Genomic DNA, 18,984 nt, shown 5'->3' with positions numbered 1-18,984 from the left:
CCTGCGTGTGCTAATATTCGCGATATTGTCAGGCATCAAGCAAAACAAGTGAAATTAAAGAGATATATTTCTTAATTCAGTGTTAATGGCGTTCTATTTCCTTTCAAACAATTGATACAGTCAGAGGTCTATGGTAAAATTGTGATATAGTAGAATACAGATCTTCTGATGATATTGGCCGATTTGAAATCGCGAGGACGATTACTGTGTACGACACGAGGTCCAATTACTAATTAATCGTACCTATAATAAATTTCGGAATTGAGAACTTCTTTTGACCGAAAGCGTCTGTGGCGCTTTCATCAGTTTTGAAAACTGCAGGAAACACTGCGGAGGAAGCCATTAAAGCGCGCGTAACTGGCCTCTGAAATTAATGATCAAATTTTCAGACGTGATATAATAATCGAATGAATAGCAAGGTAATGATATGACTGATAAAATCTAGTTAAACCTTGAAGGCAGCCATATTAATTGGTGCCCCAAAGAAGGACACACCGACATGGTACCTATTTGCCAAGTATTGTAATTTTGTCAAAATTATTTCGTACTAACTTGGTTATGGAAAACGCCACTTAGAGCAGAGTTCAGTTTCTATCTGCCTGCTCTGAAACTATCTTGAAATTTTTAATACAAAAGAAACAGTTCCGAAAAATTATTGAATCCCTGAAAACGGAAATTTAACAATAACTGCATCTCCTGATATTCAGATATGAAAAGACAACTATGAAACGAGCCTGCCATGATGTCAGTAAATAACACGTGGTTGAACTATCCTTTTGTCAGTCAGTACGTCATGGCAGACGGTCGACGTGGATTTTCCTCAAAGGTCTTAATTTCCTTTGCAATTGACAAGCTCCTTTTTAAGAAAAAAAAAATGAAGATGGCCGATAACGATTGCTAAGCGGAAATTTGATATGCTTGTTTTTTCTTACAGTTTGTTGGTCAAGTTCGCTCGTGAAGTCCAAGATTTGTTACTTTGGGTCAAAACAGTAAGTAAAACTCTAACTTTTAAGTGATTAAACTAGTGTCACGATAGTGTCAAAACATCAGCAGAAGTTTGAAACCTTTGCTCGACGAAATTTGTAGAGTGAAATGTAAAATCCGAAAGCAGAAAAACCTACAACCCGAAACTGAAAGATATTGCCTAAATTCGTGAAATAAATATCGACATCTGACGAAGTCCTAAAATTCACCTTTTTCTTAAACGAACACTGCAAATTAATATTTTAGCTTAATCGTTGCAGAAGAGAGGCTTCAGATTTCTATCATCAAATAAGAAATATTGCGAAAAATGACATTGCAACTTCATTTTACAATAATGTTAGTAATATATGCCTGTGTTGTTCCCTCTAAAGTTATGTAGTTTTTAAAATACTGTTGAATGGTGCGCTTTGGAACTGAAAGTATAGGGAAGCCACTACAAGGTGTTGTGCTCCTTGAAAATTGATAGATTACTGAGAAAGTGAAAATCACATCGCCATCAGATTCCCGTCTTCAAATCTGTTTATCAGTGCAATTCATCGCTGTTAGTTTTGCTAAGTCATTCATGCCATGACTCCACTAGCTGACGACAAAACATTAACCCTAAAACTCAAGAATTCTGTACCATTTTAGTGAGTTACTTTCTAGTCAGTGACACAAAAATCAACAGAGCACATTTTAGACGGCCTTATGTTGTGGACATTGTTGACAAAAGTAAAGTAAAGTAAGGTAAAATTTTAAGTACAGTGATTGCCGAAAGAATGGATTAAAACGTTTCATTGATTTAGTTAATTTTGAAAAAGGAGTTAAAGCTAGAAATTTCCCAAGGCTAATTAAAACGTTGTGTGTTTTCATGATCAGGTAGACAGAGTTGAAAGCGGCCTGTACGGCTATGTTATCTTGCACTCCAAGTTACTCTGTCTCTAGCTACAAGTTTTGTTTCTCTCCAGGCTTTAACTGTATTTATAAATACAACGGTTTTTGTTTCATTTTTAATAGTTTTCCACCAAGTCTCTCTTGGCGTCCCCTGCTAGGCTTGTTTTTTTCCTGGTGCCCGTATTAGAGCATTCTTAATATTTTGGTCTGCTGACATCTTGAAAACATGACCTAACCATTACCATCGTCATCTGTTCATCGATTGCCCTTGCATCAAATCTTTCTGTTATCATTTGATTTTATCTCCGCATTTATGCTGGAAGACACTTGGCTTCCTTTAATCCTCTTTGGTTATCCCCATGACTCGGTAACATAGAGTCAAACAGAGACCGCACTGCTCATGGATATTATTACCCTTTTGTATTTCACCTAAGCAGGCTGCTTTCCCATACTCTTCGAAGCTTGTTAATGCAACTCCTACTTTCCCCATATTTGAAGTCTTGTATCAATATTTCTGCCAGCCTGTTTGTCCTCCTTCGCCCAAGTTTCTCAAATTTCTCCACGTCTTCCACTTCTCTTTCCCCGACTCACCTTTAATCGTACCATTTCAGGGTTGTGCTGTTTCTTTGGTCTCCTCTTGATTGAACGTTTAACCTCAGTACTTTTCTTGCAAACTTGCATTGCCTTGACTCCATCTTCTAGACAACAGAACTAAATCATTCAAAAAATCGCAAGCATCGATGTTTGTTATCCATTTCCATCTGATACCAACCTTGTTGTTCTCCACTGTTCTCTTCATTACCCAGTAGGTAATGAGAAACCTGAAACAGAATAACCCTGCTTTACCCTTGATAGCATTTCAGACTACCTTAAATGAAAGGTCCCACCCATCATAGCACATTGGTTAAATTTCCGTGGACGTTTAACGTTTAATCCAACCTGGGCTGGATATTTTGATCCATAATTATAACTCCTTAACGAGCAGGATAGTGCCAATGATGCCTCGGTATATACTATCCAAAGCTTTCTCAAACTCCATATACTGGTGCAACTATAGAGCTTAATTCCACTAAATAACATGTCCAATGATATACACTGGGAAACTCAAACATGTGTGCTCAGTGGTACTTCTTCACTTCTATATCCAGCGTGCTCCACGCACAGCTGCCGATTGATGTCATCTCGTATGTTTTTTAATGATCACTCTGCTCAATAAATAAACTTTGCTGCTGTTGACATACGAGTTAGTCCTTTCTAGTTTCCACATACTGTTAGAAGACCTTTCGTAGGTAATTTAATGATCTCACTGCTGTTTTAGTTTGTAGGGCACAATCTCTCAGCTTTTTCTTTTGATCCCAAACGTTTGCGATAACTCATGTGTACTAGTACCGTACGATTCTGCGTACTTCTGCTTTTAGCATTTCAATGGTGATGGAGTCTATTCTTGCTACTTTTCCTTTTTTTACATATCTAATCTCAGCCAATTTAATCTCTTCTTTTGTGATTTTACTGGTCCGGCCTAATCTCTTCACTGGATGGTATTTCTCATTCTATGACAGCTTCATCTATCGCAGCTGTTCACTACTCCTCTTTCTTATCTCATCGTCTTTTATTCATGTTTATTGGCAGCCTACCTTCTATTTTTCACCATTTCCAAGTTTTTTGCTCTTCCGTTATCGAACTTTTTTCCACCACATATTCCTCTCCTATTACCTAAGTCTCTAGGACATCTGTCTTCATAGGAAGTATTTGAAGTCTTTTATCGGGGATCGTTCAGTAAACTTATTGTCAGAACTTTTGTTCTCGATCTTCTTCTTTAGTGTCGTTCTCTATTTCATTTTTATAGCTATTTGTTCTAATCTTTGTTTTTCCCATTTTCCTCGCTACCGTTTTTCCTCTTCATGTTGCTCAACACGTTTTCCACTGTTACATCAAAAGCCTCTTTGCAGTTGTCCCAGCTTCATTCTAAGTCGTTTTGTCAAAGAGCCGTCAGAATTGTGTTGCTAATCTTTTGTCAGACAACTAGAACCGTTTCTTGGCTCTTGTATGATCAAACACCTCTCTCCAGAAGAGACACCACAAACTCCAGAGGATCCACCACAAACTTCAAGTCACACTTTAAGAGCTACAACCCCAAAGGAAGTGGTCGAACATCAACTACGCAGATAGGAAAGCAATCAAAGAACTCAAAGAGAAGAACTACATCTGCCCCCCCAGCGATAAAGGCACAGAATTCTGCGTAATACAGCACGACACGTACACGCAAGTAGCCCTAACTCACCTCAGCGACTCCAACACCTATCAAAAGGTACCCCGCATGTTAGCAAAAACAGTCGAGAACAAAGTCAACTCAACTTGGAAAAACATCTACCTACAGAACGAGTTGCCTCCTTATGTCCGGAAAAGCTTCATCGCCGCAAACACCGACCTCCCCAGCTTCTACCACCTTATCAAGACCACAAAACTTGTCCAGATATTAAAATACGACCCATTGTATCTACCACCAGTGGACCAACCCAGTGCATGTCATGGCTGCTCGCCAAAGCCCCTAAACCAATGCTGAAGGACATTCCAGCTCACCTAGAAAACAGCCTCGAGCTCATCAAGTGCATCCGAGCCAGCAATTTCACTTCCAACAAAACGCTACCATATCCATGCAGCCTTGATGTGGTATCCTTATACACCTCAATACCCATACAAGAAGCCATTACCAGCGCCACCGACAGACTTCACAGCCCAATACTCCACCTAGCCAAACAAGACATAACAGACCTTCTCACAGTTACGCTTAACAACATGTACTTTTCCTTCAATGGTCAAGTTTTCCGCCAAAAAGAAGGCATACCTATGGGTTCTAACATGTCAGGCATTCTGGCAATCCTATTCATGGACAGACTGGAAACAACCGCTCTCTCTTCACAACTATCTATAGGCTCCTACAGAAGATATGTTGACGACATTTATCTCCAGACAACTGGTGAAGAAATGGCAGACCAATTACATCATACAATGAACAATCTGCACCCTAACTTAAAGTTTGAAATTGAGAAACCAGAAATAACACCCAATAGACTCTCACTATCACTACTTGATTTCCAAATTACATCTCGAAAGGCGGCAAAAGTTCTTTCAAATTTTACAAAGGAAAGACAGCAAAGAAACCATCATTCGTCCACTACCCATCAACAATACCGGAAAAGTCAACGATCAACTTCATTGGTAATGAGCGGAAACGTATCGAAGATAAATGGTTTACAAAAACGACAACCACAAAACACCAAAACATGTTTGACAACATCCTCGGTATCGTGAAAGCAATATAGACCAAACAAAGCACCCCCAGAGCCATCACAAAGACCCCCTATCTCTCATCACAGAATGGTCGTACCTGAAGATCCTATATATTTCCGAACGAGTCAACTACAGGATCACTAAAATTTTCCGCAAAGAGGGTATACCAGTACGTGTCACGCACAAGTCTTACACTCTGAGACGAGCTCTCTCTCACAACAACAAGGAACGAATATGCACGAGGGCCAACTGCCCCATCTCCAAGAACCGAACTGTGCTTACTACGCAACGCTGTTTATCAAATCACTTGTAACAACTGCAACCAACACTACATCGGGAGCACTACACGCTTTATCCAAGATCGTGTAAGGAACACCTGAACAATGATAACTCCTCAGTCCAAAAACACATTTCAAAGTGCCAAAACAAAGTCCACAAAAGCGTCCAAGGCAAGCCCATTGTGCTAGAAAACGACCCCGCAAATCTACGCCTGTGCGAAGCGTTTTATATACGAAACTACAAACCTGCCCTTAACTCCCCGGAGGAATGCAGTGAATTCGCGGACCATTTATTCTAATAACTATTTTAGCATATCTAGAGACTATTTGTACTTTGACACTCGCCCATTAGATCATATTATTGTTTTTTATTCATTTTTATCCATATTTGTACCTCATTTAGTTTACCTCATATATTTTACTCTCCACATTCTTTCGCTTTTCACACGTGTTTACTTTACGTGTGTATATAAGCCTTACGGGGTAAATTTTTTCTTATCCCTTATGATGCAGTAGATCGGCGAAAGCTTGGAGATTTTAATATCAATTTTGCAATAGTTTTACAGTAGTGTAAGGCCTCAATCGAACTTTTGTCAGTTTAAAACACCTCTCTGATTTTTGCATTTCTTAGTTCTCATACCCTTTGATATGGATCATTTCTGTCCGACAAGTAGATCTGTTTCGGCATGCAAGGGCTCTTTCGAAGACAAACTCTATCTGATTTCTGGATACGTCATTTTTTACGCCTCATATTTATTCCTCGTGCCTAATCGTCTGGTCAACAACAACTTGAAGGAAACCATGATAGCACATGTCCAGAAATCGTTCACATACATGCCCCATTAACGCGAACTAAGTGGACGGTTGGCGAAACAAAAATTGCCGTTGTATGTGTAAGAAAAAGAGTCACATTCTCCCTACCTCTTTGTCCCTCGAAAATTCTACAAAGTTACCTATTAATCATTTAAAATGTTCAATTACGTTCTTCCGCTTCCAAAAGTTACGACTAAGAATCAAATAATCGCACGTATTTAACTTTATTGAAGAACACCAACCATTTCTCCTTAAGAACCCTTTCCGCTGTTCTTCTGCTTCTCTTTCCGGGTCGACCCCGATTCCTTCTGTTTTCTGGTAGCCATGTGAGAGCGATTCGAACATGTAAAAGATGATCCATTCTAAGGATGAGACCTAGCAACGTTCAGCTCTTCTTTGGCCCTTGCTTGCTTACTGGTTCACTCTCCGCTTTTATTTCAGGCTCCTCGCTTGTTTTGCGCATTGACAAGTAGATCTTTAATATCCGATGTAGGCCCTTGTGCAAGAACACATTTAGCTTTTTCTCGTCTGCTCTAGTCACTCGCCACGTTTCACATCCATTGGTTTTGCTGTGAAACTGATAGTACTTGCAGATCCTGCTTAGCTTGTTATACGCAGCAAGGGCTTTTCCTAGTCTTGCTGGAATGTGTTCTTCCGTGCCGCGTGACCTGCTGATGTATGAACCAAGAACACAAAACTCTCTACGTCTTTAACATCTTGTTCGTCAAATTGCACCTTCTCATTGCTGGCTACGTTCAATCTGAGGAGTTTTGTCTTCTCGGAGATGATCTTCAGCCCAGTGCTTTACTTTTGGTACTGAACCCCAACACGTTCTTCCTGATTTGAGCTTTAGTGCCAGATGCAAGTGAAATATTGTCAGCAAAATCTAAGTTGTCTAACTTGGACAACAATTTTCATCTGATAACAGTATTAGCACAGTCCATCAAAAACAAGAACAGAAACCCCGACAGCCCTGCTTCAAACCGGACTTCACATCAAACCGTCTTGTTAGACCTGTGTCATGGGGTACCGAACATTGGTTGCCATCATACACTGCCTTGACCATTTCGACAAGTTTTGGTGGAATCCCACAACCCTCCATGATTATTCACAAGATTTCCCTGTGAACACTATCAAAGGCATTCTTATAGTCGACGAAACATTCATACAACCTGGAATTTCATTTAAATGCTTGCTCCACAATTTTTTTAAGGACAAAGACCTGCTCTATCATGCTCTTTCCTTGCGTAACACTAGCTTGCTCCTTCCGTAACTTTGCATAAACATATGATATTGTTCTAATCAACACCTTGCCTAACACTTTGCAACAACAGACATCAAAGTGATACCCCGACAGTTTCCACACTTAGCGATATCTCCTTTTCTGGTGTTTCTGACGATAACACCCTTCCCCAAATCTGCAGGAACAGACCCACAGAGCCATACCTCACAAAAAACAATCGTGTAGTGTGTCGACTGCTGTTGCCATTTCAGCGTTGAGCAGCTCTTCTTTTATGTCGGCCACACCAGGTGCTTTCTCTCCGCTCATACTGGGGATAGCACCCCTGATCTCTGCCTTAGTTATAGGGTCTGAGGTTATTTCGTCGATCACCTCTATTTTCCTAGCCACATGCTCCGGGTTGGGTCTTTTCAATACTTCTTCGACCTGTTCTTTCCACCTTTGTCGTACCTATACTTCGTTTGTCAACAACTTGCCGGCCTTGTTCCTTACCATGTCAATTCTCTTAGGTGGTTCGCTGCACAGCCTCCTTGTAGCCTCGTATACACCTTTCATTTGCACGCAATGGGCTATGTTGTTAGCCCATTCTCCCTTACCCTTTTGCGTACTATTCTTCAATTCTACGTGTTTCTTGCTGTATTCCTCTTGTAACCTCGCGCTACGTCTTGCCGACCTTGCACGAATTAACCTTTGCTTTAGCCATCTCCTTTCCTCTAATCTTTTCCAGCTCTCTTGGCGGATCCAGCTTTTGCTTTTCCTTGTTCTCTAACCTAGGACACCTCGAGCAATGTTACAATAGGTTTGTCTGATCTTTGTGCACTTTTTCTCTACTTATTTGTCGTGCGCTACTTCATCCTCATCTTCAGACCTAGCTGTTTCCGTGTTCTTTGTCCTCCACTGACAGACAGTTGAACCTGTTCTTTAACTCCAACTGAAATTGTTTCCTAATTTCAGGCGTGTTCAACTAGCTGGTCTCGTATCTTCTGACTTGTAACGTTCTCCTGGCTGTTCTGTAAAACTCAAGCAGTGTTTTAGTAATCACCAACTTATTGTCACCTACGCAGTCCGCACCTCTATATGCTCTAACATATTGTGAACATTTTGTACAGATCATTTAAAATTGGCTGTAAAGGTAACTACATGATCGATCTGCAGCTGGTTAAGATATTGGCCATTCAGTGAAGACCGAATGTGTGGGAACATAGTCGATACAATTGCGAGATTGCTTAGTGCGCAGAAGAAGTTAAAGCGCTCCCAATTATCATTTCTCTCTCCTGCCACACCAAATTTACCTAGGGTCTCTTCCTCAGTAACGTGTTGATCACCCACTTTTCAACATCCCACATTCATGCTAATTTTTGGTTCAGCCTGCGATTTTTTCAGAGTATGGATGCGTTCCTCTTCTTCTTTCATAGTCAATCCAGTTGATAAAGACATCATCAAGAGTCCGCCACGGCGTTATACTGAAACCATTGTAGCCTGTATTATACTAGATAAGACTCACGTGCAACTACCAATCTGGAGGGCCAGGGTTTCCTTTTCCTTCCCTCAGTAGTCAAAAGTTCCGGTTATTTCTTATTCTTATTTATGTTGTGACTAGACCTGTAAAGTAGCTTTTTATGAAGTTAAGAATCAGACCCTTTAATAAGTCTTATTAAGGCCCCGAATACTCTCCTTTCGCCACTACCGCTCAGCTGCTACCTGCATTAGCAGAGACTACGATGAGGAGGACTTGCCGCATATGACTCTGCTGGCAAAGCCATGTCATATTACAAAAAAAAGTTCCCAGCATTTACGAGAAGAGCATTGATGACACTAGCTAACCTCACTGAGATCTAATGCCAGCACGTAGTTCGTAGATGTTACACTTCAAACCATGCACTCCAGACAGTTAGCGAGAGTTATCCTTTAGAAGCAGCAGAAACACTAAAGGTGTTTTCGGCACCAAACGTGTATAGGCTGCAGGACTTCAAAGTTTTGAGCTTCAATTATGTTACATTGTTAAACTTTCCCAATGGTTACTAGACTATTAGACTGTATTACTTTCGGAAATAACCTGGTGATCTATTGTGAAATATGTCTATAATAAAACTACTTGAACGCTAAACAATTTCCATTGCCGTTAACACAGAAATGGAAGAACAGAGATCGAAAATTTTAGAGCATCAGAAGCAACGCCTAAGCAATATCAGAAGAGATGACTACACAGTTAAAGAAACACAAGCCGACGATCACCTTGTCAGAGCTGGTAATGGCAACGAAAATTACGAAAAGGCTGTTACGAGAAATCAGCAACATCTTCACATAGCCAAGGAAGTCAGCAGCGAAACAAGTAAACGAGAAGGACTCGGCGAGTTTAAACAAGCCATAAAGTACCACGAGCAACGTCTCAGCATTGCTAAAGAAGTGGGTGACAGGGCAGGAGAAGGACGTGCCTATGGCAATCTGGGCAATGCTTATGACAGTCTCGGCGATTTTAAACAAGCCATAAAGTACCACGAGCAACATCTCAGCATTGCTAAAGAAGTGGGTGACAGGGCCGGAGAAGGACGTGCCTATGGCAATCTCGGCAATGCTTATCAACGACTCGGCGATTTTAAACAAGCCATAAAGTACCACGAGCAACGTCTCAGCATTGCTAAAGAAGTGGGTGACAGGGCAGGAGAAGGACGTGCCTATGGCAATCTCGGCAATACTTATCAAGGACTCGGCGATTTTAAACAAGCCATAAAGTACCACGAGCAACATCTCAGCATTGCTAAAGAAGTGGGTGACAGGGCCGGAGAAGGACGTGCCTATGGCAATCTCGGCAATGCTTATCGAGGATTCGGCGATTTTAAACAAGCCATAAAGTACCACGAGCAACGTCTCAGCATTGCTAAAGAAGTGGGTGACAGGGCAGGAGGAGGACGTGCCTATGGCAATCTCGGCAATGCTTATCAAGGACTCGGCGATTTTAAACAAGCCATAAAGTACCACGAGCAAAATCTCAGCATTGCTAAAGAAGTGGGCGACAGGGCAGGAGAAGGAGGTGCCTATGGGAATCTCGGCAATGCTTATCAAGGACTCGGCGATTTTAAACAAGCCATAAAGTACCACGAGCAACATCTCAGCATTGCTAAAGAAGTGGGTGACAGGGCAGGAGAAGGACGTGCCTATGGCAATCTCGGCAATGCTTATCGAGGATTCGGCGATTTTAAACAAGCCATAAAGTACCACGAGCAACGTCTCAGCATTGCTAAAGAAGTGGGTGACAGGGCAGGAGGAGGACGTGCCTATGGCAATCTCGGCAATGCTTATCAAGGACTCGGCGATTTTAAACAAGCCATAAAGTACCACGAGCAAAATCTCAGCATTGCTAAAGAAGTGGGCGACAGGGCAGGAGAAGGAGGTGCCTATGGGAATCTCGGCAATGCTTATCAAGGACTCGGCGATTTTAAACAAGCCATAAAGTACCACGAGCAACATCTCAGCATTGCTAAAGAAGTGGGTGACAGGGCAGGAGAAGGACGTGCCTATGGCAATCTCGGCAATGCTTATCGAGGATTCGGCGATTTTAAACAAGCCATAAAGTACCACGAGCAACATCTCAGCATTGCTAAAGAAGTGGGCGACAGGGCAGGAGAAGGAGGTGCCTATGGCAATCTCGGCAATGCTTATCAAGGACTCGGCGATTTTAAACAAGCCATAAAGTACCACGAGCAAGATCTCAGCATTGCTAAAGAAGTGGGTGACAGGGCAGGAGAAGGCCGTGCCTATGGCAATCTCGGCAATGCTTATCAACGACTCGGCGATTTTAAACAAGCCATAAAGTACCACGAGCAACATCTCAGCATTGCTAAAGAAGTGGGTGACAGGGCAGGAGAAGGACGTGCCTATGGCAATCTCGGCAATGCTTATCGAGGATTCGGCGATTTTAAACAAGCCATAAAGTACCACGAGCAACATCTCAGCATTGCTAAAGAAGTGGGCGACAGGGCAGGAGAAGGAGGTGCCTATGGCAATCTCGGCAATGCTTATCAAGGACTCGGCGATTTTAAACAAGCCATAAAGTACCACGAGCAAGATCTCAGCATTGCTAAAGAAGTGGGTGACAGGGCAGGAGAAGGCCGTGCCTATGGCAATCTCGGCAATGCTTATCAACGACTCGGCGATTTTAAACAAGCCATAAAGTACCACGAGCAACATCTCAGCATTGCTAAAGAAGTGGGTGACAGGGCAGGAGAAGGACGTGCCTATGGCAATCTCGGCAATGCTTATGGAGGACTCGGCGATATTAAACTCGCCATAAAGTACCACGAGCAACATCTCAGCATTGCTAAAGAAGTGGGTGACAGGGCAGGAGGAGGACGTGCCTATGGCAATCTCGGCAATGCTTATCAAGGACTCGGCGATTTTAAACAAGCCATAAAGTACCACGAGCAACATCTCAGCATTGCTAAAGAAGTGGGTGACAGGGCAGGAGAAGGACGTGCCTATGGCAATCTCGGCAATGCTTATGGAGGACTCGGCGATATTAAACTCGCCATAAAGTACCACGAGCAACATCTCAGCATTGCTAAAGAAGTGGGTGACAGGGCAGGAAAAGGAGATGCCTGTGGCAGTCTCGGCAATGCTTATCAAGGACTCGGCGATTTTAAACAAGCCATAAAGTACCACGACCAACATCTCAGCGTTGCTAAAGAAGTGGGTGACAGGGCAGGAGAAGGAGGTGCCTATGGGAATCTCGCCAATGCTTATCAACGACTCGGCGATTTTAAACAAGCCATAAAGTACCACGAGCAACGTCTCAGCATTGCTAAAGAAGTGGGTGACAGGGCAGGAGGAGGACGTGCCTATGGCAATCTCGGCAATGCTTATCACAGTCTCGGCGATTTTAAACAAGCCATAAAGTACCACGAGCAACATCTCAGCATTGCTAAAGAAGTGGGTAACAGGGCAGGAGAAGGACGTGCCTATGGCAATCTCGGCAATGCTTATGACAGTCTCGGCGATTTTAAACGAGCCATAAAGTACCACGAGCAAGATCTCAGCATTGCTAAAGAAGTGGGTGACAGGGCAGGAGAAGGAGTTGCCTATGGCAATCTCGGCAATGCTTATCGAGGACTCGGCGACGTTAAACAAGCCATAAAGTACCACCACCAACATCTCAGCATTGCTAAAGAAGTGGGTGACAGGGCAGGAGAAGGAGGTGCCTATGGCAATCTCGGCAATGCTTATGCTAGTCTCGGCGATTTTAAACGAGCCATAAAGTACCACGAGCAAGATCTCAGCATTGCTAAAGAAGTGGGTGACAGGGCAGGAGAAGGACGTGCCTATGGTTATCTCGGCAATGCTTATGGAGGACTCGGCGATTTTAAACAAGCCATTAAGTACCACGAGCAACATCTCAGCATTGCTAAAGAAGTGGGTGACAGGGCAGGAGAAGGAGGTGCCTATGGCAATCTTGGCCATTGTTATTACCGTCTTTCGAAATTCAGAAATGCCATGGAGTTTTATGAGAAACATCTAAGCTTTGTCAAAGAAGTGGGAGACAGGAGCGGACAAGGAGCTGCCTATTTACACCGGGCTGGCATTTATCGGAGTCTCGGTGATTCAAAGAGAAGCATAGAATACTGTCTAGAGAGTCTGAAGATTGCGGAAGAGATAGGGGACAAGAGTGGCAAAGGAAAAGCCTATTGTCGTCTAGGAGGAGCCTATCTGCGACTGCGTGATTTTAAACTAGCCAAGAAATACCTCAAGCTACATCTCAACGTCGCTAAAGAAATCGGCGATATGTGTGGAGAGGGATGTGCATATCTTCATCTAGCTAAAAGTTGTGAATATTCAGGTTGTTTGTTGGAGGCTCTGGATTGTTATCAATGCAGCGTAAACGTTCTCAATGGCATAAGAATGCTTCTTGAGTTTGAAGATACCTGGAAAGTGAGCTTTCGTGATCGGTGGCAGGGAGTGTACACCAGTCTGGTCAGAGTTCTGTTGAAGCTTTCCATGACTGACGAGGCTTTAAGTGCTGCTGAACAGGGACGAGCTCAAGCGTTAATGGATCTCATGGTATCAAATTCTGGCCTTAAATTACCTCTGCCTTTTTCTCTTGAATTCAAAGAAATGATGTCAGACATAGCAAGCGATACATCTTCTCAAATAGTTTTCGCAGCACTTGAGGGTGAAAAGATCAACTTATGGGTACTCAGCAAAGGAAAAGATGCTCAGTTTCGACAGAGCAACGTACACAACGGAGATGCGTTTAGCTTTGTAATGAGCTTAACAAAAGCTGCTTTCAAAGAAAACAAGTGTGGTCGTTCTTTGGAACTGCAAAGAGGTGATGATCTACAGGTTACAAAAGCCTCTTGCCAAACAGAGCAGTCATGTTGCCAGAACAATACCTTGCAAGTTTTGTATCGTAGCATTTTCAGCCCCATCGCGAAGTTTCTAAAAGGTAATGAAATAATCATTGTCCCGGATGGTCCACTAGGCCTTGCTCCTTTTGCTGCGTTTGTGGATGAAGCTTCAAGATACCTCAGTGAATCTTTCAGGATCCGCATGATTCCGTCGCTGACAAGCTTGAAGCTGCTCGCTGATTGTCCTGATGACTACCACAGTAAGACTGGGGCACTTCTCGTGGGAGATCCATGTCTGGAGGAAATCACAAACATCTTTGGTCAACCCAAAATATCGCAGTTGCCATATGCCAAAAAAGAAGTAAAGATGATCGGCGAGATTCTTAACACCACTCCGCTCACGGGAAAGGAAGCAACTAAGGATGAGGTGCTGAAACGGATTGGTTCGGTTGCTTTGGTACACATTGCTGCACATGGAAAAGTGGGAGGTGGTGAAATTTTCTTAGCCCCTAACACAGAACGGAGGTACTCGGATCCTGAAGAGAAGGACTATATCATGAAGATAGCAGACGTACACGCTGTTCAGCTACGAGCAAGGCTTGTTGTGCTTAGTTGCTGTCATAGTGGCGAGGGAGAGATCAAGGCTGAGGGAGTGGTTGGTATTGCTCGGTCTTTCCTGGGAGCTGGTGCTCGCTCCGTTCTGGTGTCTCTCTGGGCAATTGATGACGAGGCCACGATGGAGTTCATGAAGAGCTTCTATCAGCACTTGAGGAATGGAAACAGTGCCAGTGTGTCCCTCAACCAGGCCATGAAATGTCTCCGGAAGTCATCAAAGTTTAATGAGGTGAAGTTCTGGGCTCCATTCGTACTCATTGGTGATGATGTCACACTAGATTTTCCAGGAAAAGAGCAGGAGCATTGTAGGTAAGATGTATTTTAGAGTCATTTCAAAATAATTATGTAGTTTTAATATGTAGTTTCCGTTCTTAGCAATTTTAGTTTACCGTTTAATTTTGTACTTTTTAAATTTTTAATTTTAGTGTTGACGGTATGCATAGGAGGGATGCACCTGAATTGTGGCGATCCTTAAATCAACACGACAATTGAGGTGAGTTATAATTACTTTTAAAGTAAAAGATAAGCTATCAGAAAAAAGTTCTCTATTATTATTTAGTCATCTCCCAAGCATGCAAACATGTTTAGACCATGATTAGAAATACTCCATGGTGTTAATCCGAAAGCAAATTACAAAACATTCGAAATAAATAGTAATAAACAAGTAAAGAAACTTACAAACTATCCCGCACAGTCACAAGTTATTGTTGAAAACTTTTGTTTATATTTTTGGCAGAAGCTGAAGCTAATCAAGCGCAGGGAAGAAAACTCCACCCAGTTGGACCCATATCATATCCTACAGCAGTCCGTGTTTTCCTCGTGGTGCTTAAGCTTAAACATGATTTTTATAAGATACTAGCTGGTGTGAGGCATTGTTGTAGATTCAAAGCACGTCTTATAATCGTAACAAGTTGATGTAACTTTTCTCTTAAGATTGTTAATCTCAAGTATACTCTAAAACTTACAAAAAATTGGTCAGAGCAGCCTTTCTTAAATTAAGCTACTCACGATTCTCAGTGATCACAAAAGTTTACGTTCTGACATTTTTTCTAGATTAAATTTGCTTTTTGTCGGATTTAATGTTCGTTTTGATAGAGACTATGAGAAAGAAGCAAAAGAAGGAAGGTTGTTGGTCATTTGATTATTTACTTGGTCTAGTGTCAGTGAGCACACAGATAGCGAAACATTATGTATTTAGACTTTTATATCCTGACATATATTGGAATTATATTTAACGTTATTCAAGTTTGACAAGATGTGCTTATCTGTTTAAACAGAAGCCTACGTAAAACGTTTTAAAGAATGTTAAGATAGTAATGACACTTTTTTATGGTTTTTCACTTCAAAGAATATATTATAGTTGTTTTCTATACTTTGGTTTTATTGAGCAGAGAAAACAAAGAAAGTCTCAGTTTATATCGTCATAAAGTTGACAGTAGTGCATTGCTTTTGAGCAATATTTGCTAATTAAAAGCTACATAGATTAAAGTTACAACAATTGTTAATACAGGTAGCAGCCATAAGGTATATTTAAAACAATTTCCAGACTAAGATTTGATCTTTTACCTGATCAGCAAAAAAGACTTTAGGAAAGCGAATGAGATTTTATCATTTGTTTGTAACTATAGCGTATAAAGCTATTTACATTTTTAAGGTAGTAGTGGCGTTTGCTTAGTCCGGGCCATTGTCTGGTTGGACTCGTATAGCTGGCAAGGACTGACATGGCGGAATTCTAAATTTTGGTTTAATTTTAATTTGCCGTGCCAAAATCCGGTAAACCGTCTTTATTAGTTGTATTTTGCTGCTAAATTTTATTCTTCGCTTGATGACAGACCTCTTGTTTTTGGTTTTTACTTTTGAAAATGAAACTAAGATAAGTTAAATCACTTTTTCTGAGTTTACCGACCAGATATTCGAAGGATGGGCATGCCTGGATGAAAACGTAAAAAACTTTACCAGATAAACCGAAGTTGCAATTTTCCGGGCAATTTTGCATTTGCTCGTTACAGATATGGTAACTTTGCTGCGTTATATTTTGGCTTCAAAATAATTATCATTATATTATTCAGTCAAGTTTAGGCAGATAGTTTGAACTGCTCAACGTCTTGCATTTCAACGTGCTGTCACAAGTGACCTCGACTTACTTGTTGTGGAGATGATCGCCTCATTTTTATCCATTGTGCAACGAAGAATTGAAGAACTGTTTTCGTACATTGACATGGCCGAGGAGCAAAGTAAACCAGTCACATTCAATCATATCTTGCAAAGATGACAGTACAGCCATGAAGAGAATCTCACAATCCGGCCATGGAGTACATGCAGACCTAACAGAAGAGTTCCTGTTGTCTCCAAGTATTTCTGAATGGTACATACACAGCAGAGGACCTTAATGGACACAGAACTGTTCTACCGAAGGACTTAACAATGTTTACCATCTGCATGGAAGGAACTGAAGGAAGGAATTGAAATTTGAACACTCGGCAGCTGAGATGAATTGAGGACTTGTTTGAGTGACTGTTCATTTCTTGTGTACAGTTAAGAGGATTCAATTTGCAAACACATTTTATAAACACTTTTTTCGCTTTAATTTTAATCCTATTGTTGGATCTATATTCTCCCACCAATAGTATAGCTTAACCTCAGAAATAGTATAATATACCGTAGTAATAGTATAGCTCTATTGAAATAGGAGTGGAGAGCTTTTGAGAACCTCACCCGTTTTGAACGCTGGTAATTTTAAAAGCATTGAAGAAATTGAGTTGACAAGTTTCATTCAATTTATCTGGAGAACCAGTTTGGATTGTCATGTGATTGGTCAAGAAACTTGATTTTTTAATGGCAGCCTTTTCTGACGGGCATGGTTTTCAAAATTTTGAATTTTTCAGGGTTGGGGCAAAAATTACTCTGGAGTAAATTTTTACATTTTTTAGATTACTTTAGCCTTCTTTATCGGTTTAGAGTATATTCGAGCCCCTTTGGTGATCTCATAACGTTTGAAAACTCGTGAAATTCAAGATGGTGGATACAAGAGGGCTACTTTTTAGAAGTAATGACAACACTCCTACGTGATATGAAATCGTCATTCCAAATTATGAACCTCAAAGGAAATATTTTTCGTTTTTATTTCATTATCAGAGCTTTCATTCTCTAAGAAGAGTTACAAGGTTAGGGCCTTAAAAAGCTCTCTTCTACCTCCGTCCCTAAGGACCAAAAAAGGGCCAATTTAAGTCAGGGTAACGTGGATATGTCTGCGGGAACTCGTCACCGAATTGATCGGAGAAGCAAATTAGGGCACGGTAATCCTTTGCAATAGTTGTGGACGAAATTGTACCTAATCTCCAACCGGTTAAATTCTTAAATGACCAGACATTCTTTCAAATTAAGAAAAGTTCCTATTCTAGAGTCGAACCTCTCCAAAACAGCCAGCCTATTTTATTAGGAACGTCAGCAAACATTGAAAAACGTCGGTTTAATAACGCAGACATGTCCTTACGCTGAAAACACCTTAATGATATTATGCTGCAAAGAATTAGTAAAAAAGAGCACACTGCTGTGCATGGACTATTTAGATAAGGCGTAACTGTAACTAAATTAAAATCTTGGCAGAAGAATATTGTTACATTAAAAGCTTGTGGTTGTTTAAAGGTACTCCTCTCTGAAGCAAGCGCGTGGGGTTTATGTCTATTACACATGCCGCGATGGGAGAAGCATAGAAAGGTTTAAGGGCTGGGCATAAGCTTTACCTTATGCATAGCAATGATGTATTCATTGGCTACACCTATCGGACTTTGTAATCTCATTAATGTTTGTCGATCAATCTGTGAGCGAGTATTTGCCCATAATGTGCCCAAGGATAAACGATAAAGAATATGACTATTATTCCCGATGAAGACCTTATTCGCAAGGTTATCTCTCTTAAGTTATTTTTAGACATGGTACCCAGTTCTTTTGTGGGTAATGCTGCCACTCGCGTAGCGTAGATGTTTTCGAGGGGGATAAAAACGCTCGCAACGCCGCTTAAGGATGGGTTTTACCAGTGCCACAGTCGGAATCGGAGTCGGAGTCGGAGTCTTAGTGGGCTCGGAGTCGGAGTCTTAGTGGGCTCGGAGTCGGAGTCGGAGTCGGAGTCGTAGTCGCAAGAGCGCTTATGATCTAGTGAAAATTGGAGTCTGAAGCTCGACGGAATAGAAGTCGGAAGAATTAGAACGTTTCCATTTCTTCTGATTCAGTTTACGACTCCGTCGCTCATGATCCTGTGAAAACTGAATTGTGAGAATCGGAAGCAGAAGTGCAAGAACCAACCAATCACAAGGCCTAAAATCGAGCATTGTGATTGGTTTATTCTTCCACTTTTGCTTCCTACTCCGACAATCTAGTTTTGACTGGATCATAAGCGACCGACTCATAAGCAGAATCGGTTTTCTCCTTCCAGCTCCGTCAGTTTGATTTTCTCTAGATTGTAACGCTCTACGCTTCCGATTACGCCTCTGACTTCGACTCCATCACCAATGAAAACCAGCCTTTAGGCCGTCCACGTGGGTGGAATCTTCGT

At 41.6% G+C, this 18,984-nt stretch overlaps 2 protein-coding genes across 2 annotated transcripts in view; one reads left to right on the top strand and one right to left on the bottom strand.

Annotated features, from left to right (window-relative positions):
- LOC145494020 (signal transducing adapter molecule 2-like) overlaps nucleotides 1-18,984 on the bottom strand; it is a 112,269-nt gene that overhangs the window by 67,306 nt on the left and 25,979 nt on the right. The window lies entirely within an intron of this gene.
- LOC145495739 (uncharacterized) lies at nucleotides 9,613-14,924 on the top strand. Its single transcript, XM_081475333.1, has 2 exons — nucleotides 9,613-14,741; nucleotides 14,858-14,924. Exons 1-2 carry the CDS (start codon nucleotides 9,613-9,615, stop codon nucleotides 14,922-14,924), a joined length of 5,196 nt encoding a protein of 1,731 aa, XP_081331459.1.

This window comes from Orbicella franksi, chromosome 8, assembly GCF_964199315.1.
Source record: "Orbicella franksi chromosome 8, jaOrbFran1.1, whole genome shotgun sequence".
Lineage (NCBI taxonomy): Eukaryota > Metazoa > Cnidaria > Anthozoa > Scleractinia > Merulinidae > Orbicella > Orbicella franksi.
The sequence above is the reverse complement of the archived record's forward strand: the minus strand, read 5'-3'. Positions and strand labels throughout refer to the sequence as shown.

Bases quoted from the DNA above. Each gene is read 5' to 3' on its own strand.
- LOC145495739 (XM_081475333.1), top strand. From the start codon at position 9,613: ATGGAAGAACAGAGATCGAAAATTTTAGAGCATCAGAAGCAACGCCTA. The intron at 14,742-14,857 runs GTAAGATGTATT...TTTTAATTTTAG, and splicing joins AAAGAGCAGGAGCATTGTAG to TGTTGACGGTATGCATAGGA.